The sequence below is a fragment of the Lontra canadensis genome, unplaced genomic scaffold (genome assembly GCF_010015895.1).
Source record: "Lontra canadensis isolate GAN:19392208 unplaced genomic scaffold, GSC_riverotter_1.0 scaffold170, whole genome shotgun sequence".
NCBI classification, from domain to species: domain Eukaryota; kingdom Metazoa; phylum Chordata; class Mammalia; order Carnivora; family Mustelidae; genus Lontra; species Lontra canadensis.
Genome location: NW_022631164.1, coordinates 1,098,958 through 1,112,610, shown reverse-complemented (window position 1 = coordinate 1,112,610; position 13,653 = coordinate 1,098,958). Strand labels below are relative to the sequence as shown.

At 38.8% G+C, this 13,653-nt stretch overlaps 1 protein-coding gene and 1 non-coding gene across 2 annotated transcripts in view; both read left to right on the top strand.

Moving 5' to 3' along the window:
* WDR43 (WD repeat domain 43) overlaps positions 1 to 13,653 on the top strand; it is a 45,035-nt gene that overhangs the window by 5,793 nt on the left and 25,589 nt on the right. Inside the window, exons 2-5 of the mRNA XM_032845881.1 lie at positions 2,950 to 3,087; positions 5,778 to 5,899; positions 10,277 to 10,397; positions 11,159 to 11,298. Of these exons, the coding sequence (XP_032701772.1) occupies positions 2,950 to 3,087; positions 5,778 to 5,899; positions 10,277 to 10,397; positions 11,159 to 11,298 (521 nt within the window). The remainder of the gene's footprint in view (positions 1 to 2,949; positions 3,088 to 5,777; positions 5,900 to 10,276; positions 10,398 to 11,158; positions 11,299 to 13,653) is intronic.
* LOC116860069 lies at positions 10,766 to 10,850 on the top strand. The gene has a single exon (XR_004381268.1). It is a non-coding gene; the product is annotated as a small nucleolar RNA SNORD53/SNORD92 (small nucleolar RNA).

The following is a 13,653-nucleotide window of genomic DNA, read 5'->3' as shown; positions in this document are numbered from 1 at the left end:
AAAGAAAATGCTGACAAAGGTCTGTCATAATCTGTAAATATCAGCACTAAATTCTTGGTTTCAGAAATACTTGGTAAGGGGTAATATTTAAAACAGATTTTACTAAAATGCACATTGCTTATATAAACTTATCTGGGTGACCTGTTCAGACATGCTCATCCTGCTCACTGGGGAGTGATTTTTAAAAAGATGGTCCAGCTCTGCAAAAATATGCTTGAGTCAGTAGTTACTTGAGTTGCATTAATTATGTTATTATTTAGGTTTGGACCACTGATCCTCAAAATTGGGCATAAGTTCTGTGGATGCTCCTCCACTTGCCTCTGCTTGCTTCTCCCAAAATACACAGATCTTGTTGATAGGGAAATTAGGGTTTGAATATGTTAATGATTAATATATGAAGTTTCTTAGTGCTTTTTATTTTTTAATTTTTCAAAATTTTGTTAAGAAACCTCCACAGCCAGTGTGGGGCTTGAATTGATAACCCAAGATCAAGAGTTGGTGCTTTTCCCACTGAGCCAGTCAAGTGCCCCTTTTTGTGCTCCTTTTTTTTTTTTTTTTTTTAAATATTTCATTTATTTATTTGTCAGAGAGAGAGAGAGAGCACATAAGCAGGGGGAGCAACAGGCAAAGGGAGAAACGTGCTCCCTTCTGAGCAGGGAGCCCGATCAGAGACTCGATCCCAGGACTGGGGTCATGACCTGAGCCAAAGACAGATGCATTTGTATCTGTAGAAAAGCATACACATATTTGCACCAGCCTATGTTTCACACGTTAGAAATGTCAGTGTGAAATGATTTTAACTTGATTTGGTAAAACCAGGAGTTGGAGAAATAATTTCTAGAATCTTTCAGAGAAGAGTTTTCTGGTGAAATTAGTAAGAGGTTGGTACACATTCCCCTACTGCCCTTGCCTGAGATGGGCATTTGTGTTCATAACCTTGTGCTGAAACCATATCTGCCTTGTGGGATCATTCAGAGGTGGCATTAGACATTCATTGAACTGAAGGTGGGACCTAGGACATTGCTTGTGCTAAGGTTTCACTGTTTCAGGGAAATTAAGGGTTACTGATAAGACCATCGGATTTTTTTATACTTTTTTTTTTAAGATTTTATTTATTTATTTGACACAGAGAGAGATCACAAGAAGGCAGAGAGGCAGGCAGAGAGAGGAAGGGAAGCAGGCTCCCTGCTGAGCAGAGAGCCCGATGTGGGGCTCGAACCCAGGACCCTGAAATCATGACCTGAGCTGAAGGCAGACACTTAACTGACTGAGCCATCCAGGTGCCTCTCATACTTTGGCTTTTAATCATAACTTCTCTTTGGGTTTTATTAATGTAGATATATTTCTTAAGACTTACAAAATGTGTAATTTTCTTTGTATAAAAGTTATTTTTTTTGTTAAATATTTTCACTTTTTGTTGACCTTAATGTGTCAAGTGAATAAAATTCTTCAAATGTAACATCTCCATAAGATTAATAAATGAAAACAAAATGGAAAATGCTTTCTAAATCTACTTGTTGATATTTTTTTTTATTTTTAAAAATATTTTATTTATTTATTTATTTGACAGAGATCACAAGCAGGCAGAAAGGCAGGCAGAGAGGAGGCTCCCCACTGAGCAGAGAGCCCGATGTGGGGCTCGATCCCAGGACCCTGGGATCATGACCTGAGCCGAAAGCAGAGGCTTTAACCCACTGAGCCACCCAGGCACCCCGATATATATATATATATATATATATATATATATATATTTTTTTTTTTTTTTTTTAAGATTTTGTTTATTTGTCAGAGAGCACACATAAGCAGAGGGAGCAGCAGGCAGAGGGAGAAGCAGGCTCCGCTGAGCAGGGAGCCAGTGCGGGACACTCCAGCTCAGGATGCTGAGCCAAAGGCAGACGCTTAACAGACTGAGCCACTCAGGCATCTCTACTCCTTGATACTCTTTATACACTTGTAACATCATAAATTCACTGGTGTGTTTTGGATTAGGCAAAGTTTTACATATCCTGGGCTTCTGCTTTGTGCTGTAGAGCAAAGATCTTGCACAAATGAGAAAATGTTCTTTTTCCTGTGGTAATGGTCAATTTTATGTTAAAAGAATGGATATCTCAGAGCTTTATGCTAAAGCACAGGCTGGCAAGCTTTAATTTAAAAAACATCATGTGGTAAAGAAATTCTTAAATTCTATGTTTTCAGTATTGTAAACTTTGATGTAATACCCTGAAGTTGTGATCATTGATTGTGTTTGGACTGTAAGCTTCAGTACCGTTTTTGAAGCAAATCAAAGCAGTCTTGTGGCATTCGACACTAGGTTGGAACTTGTGCCTCTTAAGTGATTAGGATCACTTAAAACCGCATGGAACTTTCAGACTAACCCGTAATTCTCACACACTAGGGCAACTTACACTGTGCTCTACTAGTTCCAACTGTGTTTTGACTGAGACTGAAATAAATGTGTGTTTATAAAAACAAGTTTGAGTCTCCTTTCCTGAGAACGAAGCTAGAACACAGGAGAGATGAGGAGGAAAAAGGGGAAATGTTGGTTGCTTGGCTATGGATCTGTAGTCTCTGCTTGGGAATGGAGACTTCACTTGGCCCTGTCACAAGTGGCTCATTTTTGAGAGGTAGAAGCAGCAGTGAGACTGCTTGGACCATTTAAGAGAATACCAGGAGCATGTCCTGTTTGTCCCGTTCCTTCCAGAGAAGCAGGGGAGAGGGACAGAGAACTATAAGCTCTTCTTTTCCATTGGGGTGATTTTTTTCCCCCTAAATAGTGAAAAAGAAAGCATTTGAGAGTGAGTTATCTGTCCCTGCCCCCGCCATCTTTAAGTTAAGTGTCTTTTGGTAGCAGTCACATTTCATTTGTGGGTTAGTGGGCATTTGTATTTATGCATTAATGATGTCTTGTGTTTGAAATACAAAAAAAATGAACCTTTTTTTCCCCCCCAGGAAAGTCCCCAGAGGAAAAAAAGGAAATCAGAAGCTATAGGAACGAGTAACCAGATTGACTTGTTGGCTATTGGTACAGCAGTTGGTAGTATTTTATTATACAGTACAGTAAAAGGAGAATTACACAGTAAATTGATAGTAAGTATAATGTGTGTGTGTGTGTGTGTATTGTATATAAAAGAAATGGGGAAACTGATCATTAGAGATTTAAAAACAAAACAGAATAGTGTTGTAGGATTTTTCTGCCCCCGCATTTAAAATTGTGAACAGTAATATTTGTTAATATAATAGGTAACATAATCCTTGTTACAGGTGAGAATATGAAGAACTCTTGGCTAGATTTAAAATAAAGGGTAGAAAGAGTTCTAAGTACCACAAACTGACTGCAGGAAAGAGCTCACCACCTCTAGGGAACAAATGAGGGAACAAATGAGGGAGGTGGGATTACTGCTGAAATGCAAACCTTTGAGGAGCAGATGATGTTCTCTTTGCTTGCGGTCCCTTGTGGAAGAGTGGCCCCATGGGCTTGGGGGCCAGACCTCTGAGGACAGAGCTCTTAACTGATTGCTGGTGTCCTGGAAGGAAGGGGAGACTCGTTCGTCAGGTGTTGGAACAGTTGCATATTGGGTTCAGCTTCTGCCAAAAGGATTGCTCTGCTGGGACGAAGAAATGCTGGGCTGATGCACACTCGGAGACAGGATGGAACAAGTCCCTCGTTCCTCTTCCAGCCTTGTCTGTCTCTAGCACCCCTTATTGGCAGTGCCTACTGGCCATCTAGCTGGCAAAGCAGAAGTGTGATCTGTGGAGTCTAGCCCCAGCATCACGGAGCAGAGTGAGAGCTTGGCACTCCAGGGCAGTGACTTAACTTAGCATAATTTGTTTCGGACATTGTCTGTTACATTACTTGTTTGGTGTTCACTGAACTTCTGTCTTTGTATGGGAATGCTTCTGTATACATGAATCATTGTTTTCTGTTTTAAGTAACATTTTCCATAGATAATTTGAAAGTACATTAATGTTGAAAAGGGGAAAAATTATTCTTATATCACCAAGAGATGTTTAATAGAATGTGTATTTCATTGTGCATATGTTTAATTGAATTCTCATCTATTTTGTATCCTGATGTTTTCCATTAAATTACAACATGAGCAGTTTTCGTATTTGTCAAGAACTTGTTACAAACATTTTCAATGACTGCCTAAAGTCCACTAAATTGGATAGTCCCTTGGTGATTTAGCTATTACTGACCATTACTGACCATTAAGGAGCCTTCCAGTTTTTTGTTACACATTTTGTTTGCTGTTTACATGGATTCCCAAAATTACTGACCTGTAATTAATGAGTAATGCTTTTTATGCATGGTATTCAAATAGTTTCTGAAAGTTTTCCTAATTTTATGTGTCACTAATGGAAAGAGTACCTGTATTCTAATAGCATTATTTCCACCATTGGATATACCCATTAAAACAGCAATAACGTTAACAAAAGCCCAGTTGATTTGATATATGAAAAATTTTATCTGATTTTAAATCTGCATTTCAGAGTACGTTACTTATTTTCATGTTAAATATTATAAAAATACAACTGTAAAGCGAATTAAAGCATTTAGAAGTATAGATAGTAAGGGAATTTATCTTATTTCCTCCCTTCTCTCCAAGTCAAGTGTTGTCCTCATGCAGGCTTTTACCCCACTGTAGCTGGGAGCCCATCCTTTGATTTGATCAATCTTTTGTGGTGAACAGGTGCCTACAATCCATGCAGTGTGATAGGTGCTTTACTGAACTACTGTGGATATGGACATAATGCTAATGAAACCTAGAACTCCTTTTTAAAGTTTTTTGTTTGTTTTAATTTGACAGATGGCAAGAGAGGGAACAGGAGCAGGGGGCGTGGTAGAGGGAGAAGCAGGCTTCCTGTGGAGCAGAGAGCCTGATATGGGGCTCGACCTTAGGATCCTTGGATCAAGACCCGAGCCAAAGGCGGACACTTAGTTACTGAGCCACCCAGGCGCCCCTAGAACTCCTTTTTAGATTATGGTACTTCATGGGATTATACATAAATCTTTAATAGGGAATGAGTGTATTAAAAAATAAGCAAGAAGATCAGAATAAGGGATGTTGGGATTATGATTGGTGAAGTAGAAGGGGATCAGGCTTTGGAACCGAGGTTCCATCCTGAGGTTGACTGCTAGTTATGTGGTCATGGGTAAGTAGCTGAACTTCTCATTTCTTGAATGGGTATTCTATAACCTACCTTGCATGCTTTTTTGGGATTTAGATGTAATAGTATATTGTAAATCACAGACTTTGGCCACTGTCTTATCTTAGTGCTGGCATACCTGTCAAAAGCAAGTGGCATTTAGAATTAGCATCCTTTGAGGCACCTGGGTGGGTTAGTTGATAAGAGGCTGCCTTTGGTTCAAGTCATCTGGGATAGAGCTCCACACTGGGCTCCCTGCTCAGTGGGAGGCCTGCTTCTCTCCCAGTCCCCTGCCTATGTTCCCTCCCTCATGAGTGTCTCTCTCTCTCTCTCTGTCAAATAAATAAATAAAATCATTAAAAAACAAACAAACAAAACTAGCATCCTTTGACTTGTGATGTGGAAGTGTATTTTTTCGGCAGAGAAGAGAAAGTTAACATTTGATGAACTTATAGATGATTTATTTCAGTTTTGATATTAGAAATGGATAGATGTAGGTTAGGGTGGTTTTAGTTAGGTTAAAGCCTGACTTTTTTGTTAACTGTTAGTAATGATTCTGGGATGTGTAATTATGTTATATCAGGCTGTTTTTTTTCTTTTAATCTTTTTTTTTTTTTTTAAATCTGTAGAGTGGTGGACATGACAACAAGGTTAATTGCATACAGTGGCATCAAGACAATGGCTGTTTGTATAGTTGTTCAGATGATAAATATATTGTGGAATGGAATACACAGACATGCAAAGTAAAGTGGTGAGTAATATTGAGGGTTCCATGGTACTGGAGGGGTAACTTGGTTATTGTTGGAAACGCATTAGAGTTGGACCAATCGACTGTTTGGCGGTAGGTCAAGTTTGATACTGGACATGGAGAGGAATGTAGATACTAAAGAGGTTATAGACTTTTCAAGGAATTGTTAATCAAATCAGGCATGCAAGATTTTAATACATGAATGTTAAGTAATGATACAAGAGTAAAATAATTGCACAAGAGATACCGTAAGATAGCATGCGAGTACTGGTCGAATGAGTTGGATAGCATTGGCAAGGCCTGGTGGAAGAAAAGAGATTTCAGTTGGGCCTTCTAGGAGAGGTAAGATTTGGATAAAGAGGGTGGGAGAATCCTTTTGAGTGGGGGAAAGGTGGTGGGGAGATGACAAGACTAAAGGCTAGGAGAAAGGGAAGTAAAATATTTGGAGGATTTACATACTAGGGAATAATGGCTGGTAGAGGATATGGACCAAAGTATTTTAAGAGTCTGGCCTTAACTGTCATAGATAAAAATCTCAGACTACTCTTCTGGTTCAAGCACTTAATCCTGTGATAAGCTTTATAGTGGTTGTTCAGTGAATGTTGAATTGGTTCAACTTAGGCAGATGAGGATGGATAGGAAGGATAGGATAATGATATTAGGAAGGATAATGATACTCATGGTCTTACAGCTAATAAGTGCCAGGGAAGAAGTTCTTTCATACTATCTTGAATTCTGGTACAGTGTTTTTCTACTGCATTAAAACTGTTTTCTTGGAGTTTTAGATTCTATGTCATAAGCGGGAGAGCACCACTGAAGGTGATGTCTTGGGAATAAAGTCACCAAGATAATGCTTTAGGAAAAGGTGCTCTGCCAGTATTGTGTACAGTAAATGGAAAGGAGCGGATTCAAAGGCAGAGAAGTCATTAAACAAAACAAAACAAGGCACAGAGGCCAGGTTCCAGGTGGTTGTAGTAGTTCAAGTGTGGGATGATAAGAGTAGGAAGTGAGAATGAAGATACCAACTAAGAACATTTGAGTAGCATGGAAGGGGGTATTAAGTAACAGAAATAAGTTAAATGTAGCTCTTGATTTTCAGCTTTGTGAACTTCCTAGGTGAATAGAGTTACAGGTCAGAACAAAATGGTTTTGAGTTTTCAGAGAAGTTGAATTTGAAATAATACATGAAAGGCAAGACCCAGCCGATGGGGTGGTGATAGAGGCTTAGAATTTGAAGGGGGTTTGGGGCAGGAAATGTGGATGAGCAGGTCATCTGCTTAGAGTTTCAGTAAGTGTGTGTCTCCGTTTACCTGTGGCAGTAGTTTCCCACTGATGACTGTCAGAGACATTTGTGCAGATTTTCCCCCACTGGGTCTGGGGTGGGGCCCTTAGAACTGTATTTTTAAAATGCTGTCTGGATGAGAGTTCATAATGTCAGGTCCTTCACCTAGGGGCTACCAGTGTTCAAGGCTCTGTTCACTTTGTACACAGTGTTGGATTTAATTGTCACGCTGTGTGGTGGGCTCTACAGTTGAGAAATAGGTTGGATCCGAGCCTGAGCGCTCATCCACAGTACGGTCCCATACGGTATTGTGTTCCCAGCTTCATTCTTGTTACTCTTATGCTGCTGTCAATGGAGTCTGTGTTCCATCTTAGGTACTATGTGTTGACTTCCTGCTGTGGAAGATGAGGATTTAGCTCTCGGCCTCTAGCCTCTCCCCTCTCTGTTCTCCGAGTATTGGTACATTACAGTTTTTGATGACAGGCTAGTCATTGTTTGCATTAAATATTATTATAGATGAGCCTTGTACTCTACCAGGTTTATATTATTTCTGGGCATAAAACTCTTATTTTCTTGGGGGTATATAATTACTTTTTGTTCATTGCTTAGTTTCCTATATACTTATCATTAGCTCCACTCTCACAGTAACATGTTATTTTGGGGCACATCCGTTAATCGGTTACATTTGTTTCTTGACAGCTTCCCTCCAGTTTCATCTGTTTCTTGGAGGACTTCGCTTTCCTCCAGGATCTGCTGAACAGTGATGATCCTGGGACATTCTTTCATTATCATCCTGAAAATTCTCTTGTCAGATGGAGCCTCTATTACTTGGATCCCATTTTTCTCTTTATTAGGTTACTCTCCTCTTTTTTGTAAGACACACCAATCAGTAGTTTCCTAAGAAAAGTATGCAGATGGTAAATTTCGTGAGATTTTGCTTGTCTACCAGCACCGTTATTGTATCCTCATGGTTGATTTATAGTTTGAAGATAATTATAGTTTGGAAATAATTCTCCCTCAGGATTTTGAAGCATTGGTTTATTGGTTTATTTTTATTTTTTTATTTGTTTTTGGTTCATTGGTTTTTAGCTGTCAGTACTAGTTGTCCTTATGTTTAGTCAGTGAGTTACATTGGCACTCAAGGGACCATTTAGCCCGGGAGTTTGTGTTCTTTTTATTTTAGTATGTGTTTGACCATTTCACCCCTCTGTTGTCTTTGATCTTTCTCTAAGTGCACCCTTTTGTTACTTAGATGTTTTATCCTGGGCTAATCCCTTAAGTTTATTCCCTCCTATTTTCCCTTTTGTCCTTTTCTTTTGTTACTGGGAAGATGGCCTCAGTTTCATCTTCCAAATCTAGGGAATTTTTAAATTTCTCTAACCATATTTTTAACTTCTGGGTACTTTGTTTTTGTTCTCCGTTTTCTTTTTATTGCACCATGTTTCTTTCGTGGATATAATATTTTCTAACTCTTTGAAGATAATAATTATAGGATTTAAAGTATTTTTCTTTTATTCCTTATATCATCTCCCTCTTGTTTTTTGTTTTTGTTTTTGTGTTTTGATTTTTATTTGATTTTAGCCTCTGTCTTTTGTTTAAGGCATTCTTCGAATGACTGAGGATGGCTGCCTGTCACTATTTGAAAATGAAACATTAAAAAGCTGATTGGAAGGCCCGTGTGGGTGGGTGGCTCAGTTGCTGAGCTTCATTTGTAGAATGATGGGGAAGCCTTCAAATGTCAGTATGTGTGGGTTTTTACTTTGGCACCAGTCATATTTCCTAGAGAGGAATCTTTTAATTTAGAGCTTCTCATGCTCTGGTGTGCATGTGAATTACTTGTGCAGATAGAGCTGATTCAGTAGGTGCAGTTGGGGTTTGGGAATTGGAAGTCTAGTAAGTCTCCAGGTGATGCCAGTGTAGGAGGTTACACTGTAAATTGCACAGTTTTGAATGGGGGATAGGAGGGAGCTGTGGCAGTGGTGTTAGTTCTGTCCCGGCATTTTAGTGTTGACTGGGGAGGTGGATTCAGGGAAGCTTGTCAAGTGGTGATCCTGTCTTTTTTTTTTTTAAATATATATGTTAAGTGAATAGATGTGGAATAGGGAATATAAAATGTAGAAGCTCTGGGAATTGATGAGAAATTGTCAAAAGTGTTAGGAGCTGGAAAGGGTAAGGGAAAAGGTCTACGCTTTTGCTGCATCTCCTTGATTACTAGTGAGGTTGAGTGTTTTCATGTTTATTGACAATTTGAATTTCTTGTATGAATTGCCTGTTTATATCTTTTGTGTTTTTTTATTTTGAGTTTTTTTTAACTTGAGCTAGTTCTTGAATATAGAGTTTATGTGTTCTGAATATTCTTTTCTTAAAGGATATATTTTTGGTATTTTCTAGCCATTTGCTAGAAAGTTTTTTGTTTTTATTTACTGACTTTTAAAGATTTTATTTATTTGAGATAGAGAGCTCAAGGGGGTAGAGCAGGAGGGGGAGAGAAAGAGAGAGAAGCATATTTCCTGCTGATCAGGGAGCCTGATGCGGGGCTTGATACCAGGATCCTGAGATCATGAACTGAGCCAAAGGCAGACACTAAACCAACTGAGCCATGCAGGTGCCCTTAGCCTTTTGCTTTTAAATTTATAACTTATTTTGTGGTACAGAAGTTTTATTTATTTAAATCAGGTTATTTTTGCCATTATGATTTGAGGTTTGTAACTGCTTTGGAAGTCCTTTCCAAAGGGATGAAATGGACTTGTGGTGGTCCTGGTACACAGCCTGATAGTTCCCGGGGTATTAAAATCTACGTCATATGTAGATATGTGGTAGATGTACGTATACCTCACAGGACACACAACTGCCCATTTTACATTCTTAAAACTCTTACTCTTCCATTTTCTGGAACCTCTTGAGAATCTCTGTTTTATTGGGCAGGCTTTACCTTAGTGCCCACAGTTAGTCACTTGACACAGGCTTTTAAGGAATGCAATGTGGCATAGAACCTTAAGTGATATTTTTAATGCCTGATTTGCTTTTTGCTATCCTTTTGCTCTCAGTAAAGTTTTCTCCCTATTCATTGAGACGTTTTGTTTCTCTTCACAAAACAGCAAATGGAAAGGCGACAATAGCAGTGTCAGCTCCCTGTGTATCAGCCCAGATGGAAAGATGTTGCTTTCAGCTGGTCGAACAATCAAACTGTGGGTTTTGGAGACCAAAGAAATCTACAGAGTGAGTGAATCAAATTAGTTGTAAACCTAACAGTCATCTAGAGTAAGTATGGATCAGGGCAGTAAGTCTGAACTGTAGCATATTGTTTTAAGAATACAGATTTGTTTTCAGGCATATCAAGTAATAGAATCAGTAGATAAAAGTTAGTCTCCAAACCTGGTTTGTTGGTACTAAATAAGTTAGATGTGTTCATTTCCCGTGCATTTGAGTAGAACAAATAAGTAGAATTTGAATTAAAAATCTTTTATTCTGCTGTGTAATGATAATAGTTTTGGTTTCTAGCTTACCTCCAGCATGTAGTACATTTATAGTATTTGACTGCGGATATGTAGTGTTATGTTTTGAGTGTGCTCAGGGGTGTACTTTTGGTGCTGTGATGATGCCCTAAAATTGTGGTTTCGACTCACTGAGAGTAAAATGAGGACCTACAATTCCTTGGCTGTGTCTGAGCACCCAGGCACCCCTTTAAATATGGATGGAATTAAGTGGATCTTTAATGTAAAAATGGAAGAAAGAAAGATTGTGGGTAGGACCCTAAGAGAAAGACATTGTGATTTTTCAGTATTTTCAGATGGAGTTTTTAAAAGTGAGAGGAATGTAGCACAAATAGCCTCAGTTGCTCAGAATTAAATTTAACTGTTACCTTTATCTGGAGTTCTGATTTCGGATATGGATCATACATATTGCTTATGGTCCACATGGACTCTTTAATTTTTTTACTGCAATGTGCCCTCTCCTAAATGAGATTTAACTTTCTCCAGCACTTCACAGGCCATGCAACGCCAGTTTCAACACTCATCTTCACTACTATCAGACCTCCTAATGAGAGCCAGCCCTTTGATGGAATCACTGGTCTTTATTTCTTGTCTGGAGCAGTACACGACCGGTTACTCAATGTCTGGTATGTAGTCTTTTGGATCTGGGAGGTAGCATTGCCTTGAAAGAATGTGTCAACTTGTATGGTTAATACAAGTGATGAATGTGAGTCTTACTTTATTGTATTTAGTATTAGATTTACCTTGACTGGTAATGAAGAATTGAGCCTGCCTAAAAAACCGATCTTTATGAGAAAAATTTAAGAGCATTATATGATAGAACCTCCTCTTTGCTTGTTTAGAAGTAGAACAGTCTGAATATTTTTGTGACTGGGCAAATTATAAATAACCTTCTTTAAAAAATTTGGGATAATCTCTCATTTTGTTGAAGAAGATAGGACTTCTGGGTTAGTGCAGTAATGTCATGTCTACTTACTGATGTTTTCCTGAGGACATTTAATTCCTTGGTTTTTTTTGAAAACCCCCCGTTCCCCCCCCCCCCCCTTTTTCTTTTTTTTTGCTTTTTGCAATGGTTGCTGTTCCTAATTTTCCTTGGAGCTCCCTTTAAAAAAAAATATTTTTTTTGAGATTTTAAGTAGTTGACAACCAATGTGGGGCTTGAATTTACAACCCCAAAATCAAGAGTCATGTGCTCTATTGACTGAGTCAGCCAGGCACCCTTGGCACTACTTATTTATTTACTTACTTATTTAAATTCAATTAGCCAACTTATAGTACTTTGTTTTTGATAAGATTTATTAGTTGTGTAATAACACCCAATGCTCATTACATCACATGCCCTCCTTAGTGCCCCTCACCCAGTTGCCCCATATCCCTGACACCTCCCTTTCCACAACCTTTTGTTTACTGGAATTAAGTGTCTCTCATGGTTTGTCTCCCTCTCTGATTTCTTCTGATTTAGTTTTCCCTCCCTTCCCCTGTTGTCCTCTGCTCTCTTCCTTATATTCCACATATGACTGAAACCTGACACTACTTTTTTTGTTTAAAGATTTTTTTTATTTATTTTACAGACAGAGATCACAAGTAGGCAGAGAGGCAGGCAGAGAGAGAGAGAGAGGAGAGAGGAGGAAGCAGGCTCCCTGCTAAGCAGAGAGCCCGATGCGGGGCTCGATCCCAGGACCCTGGGATCATGACCTGAGCTGAAGGCAGAGGCTTTAATCCACTGAGCCACCCAGGCGCCCCTGACACTACTTTTAAAAGTAAAAATTAACTTGGTATTAAACAGCTATCAGAAAGTTTTTAATTTTAAGAAAAATAAGAGTTTTGTTAGATTTTATGAGATCTGATGGTGAAGGTTTTTTTTTTTTTAAATAAATGGAGATTTAAAAAACATGCAGTTTCTCATCTTAGTAATCATTTGAGGATGTTCTTGACCATATAAAGTTATTATGAATTTGCACCAAATAATATTCAAATAGAAGTGGGCCTCATCAGATATATAATCCTGACGTAGTTGGGTGGGGACAGGTTCATGAGGCCCAGTGTGGACCTCTGTTCACCTTCGAATTATCATCTGAGCCGCAGTTCCTAATTACGCCTCTGATAATCACATTGTGTTGGTTTTCTGTCCTGTGTTTGGATTTTTGAGATGTGCCTACTGGGATAATTCCTTTTAGTTCTATGTATTAGTAAAGCCAGAAAGTTAAAATACACCACCAATGCCTCCTGATATTACTCAGGTGTTTCAGTCTTTTATTCTTTTAAATTTTATTTTTCATTTATTAGAGTGCATATGTACATGCACACAAGTCAGGAGTGGACAGAGGGAGAGGGAGAAGCAAACTCCCTGCTAAGCAAGGGAGCCCATTGTGGGGCTCAGTCCCCGGACCCTGGCCAGAATGTTTTAATATCTATTTTCTTAGTAACTTTGAAGTATATAATACAGTATTGTTAACTATAATCACCATGTTGTACATTAGATCTCCAGACCTTACTCATTTTATGATTGAAAGTTTTTACCATGAAAGGTTTGTACATGACAGGCTGTACCAACAGCCTCTCTCCATTTCTCTTGTGCTGCAGGACCTGGGGTCCACCATTCTCCTGTTTCAGGGGTTATGAATAAATAGCACGTATTCAACGTATACAGTCTGACAAAGTTTAACATATGTATATATCCGTAAATTTTTACCACAGTTGACAGTGACCAGGTGCATGGCTCCTAAGAGTTTCTTCATATCCCTTTACAATCCTCATCCCCACTCTGGTCACCAGGCTTACTGACATGTTTGGGACATTACGAATAAATGGACATTTGTGTAGAGATCTTTGTATAGACATAGGATTCACTTTTCTTGGGTAAATAAATACATAGGAGTGCAGTGGCGGGGGGATCATGTGATAGGTGTATATTTAACTTTTTAAGAAATTGCCAAATTTGGGCACCCGGCTGTCTCGGTCAGAGCCCATGACTCTTGATT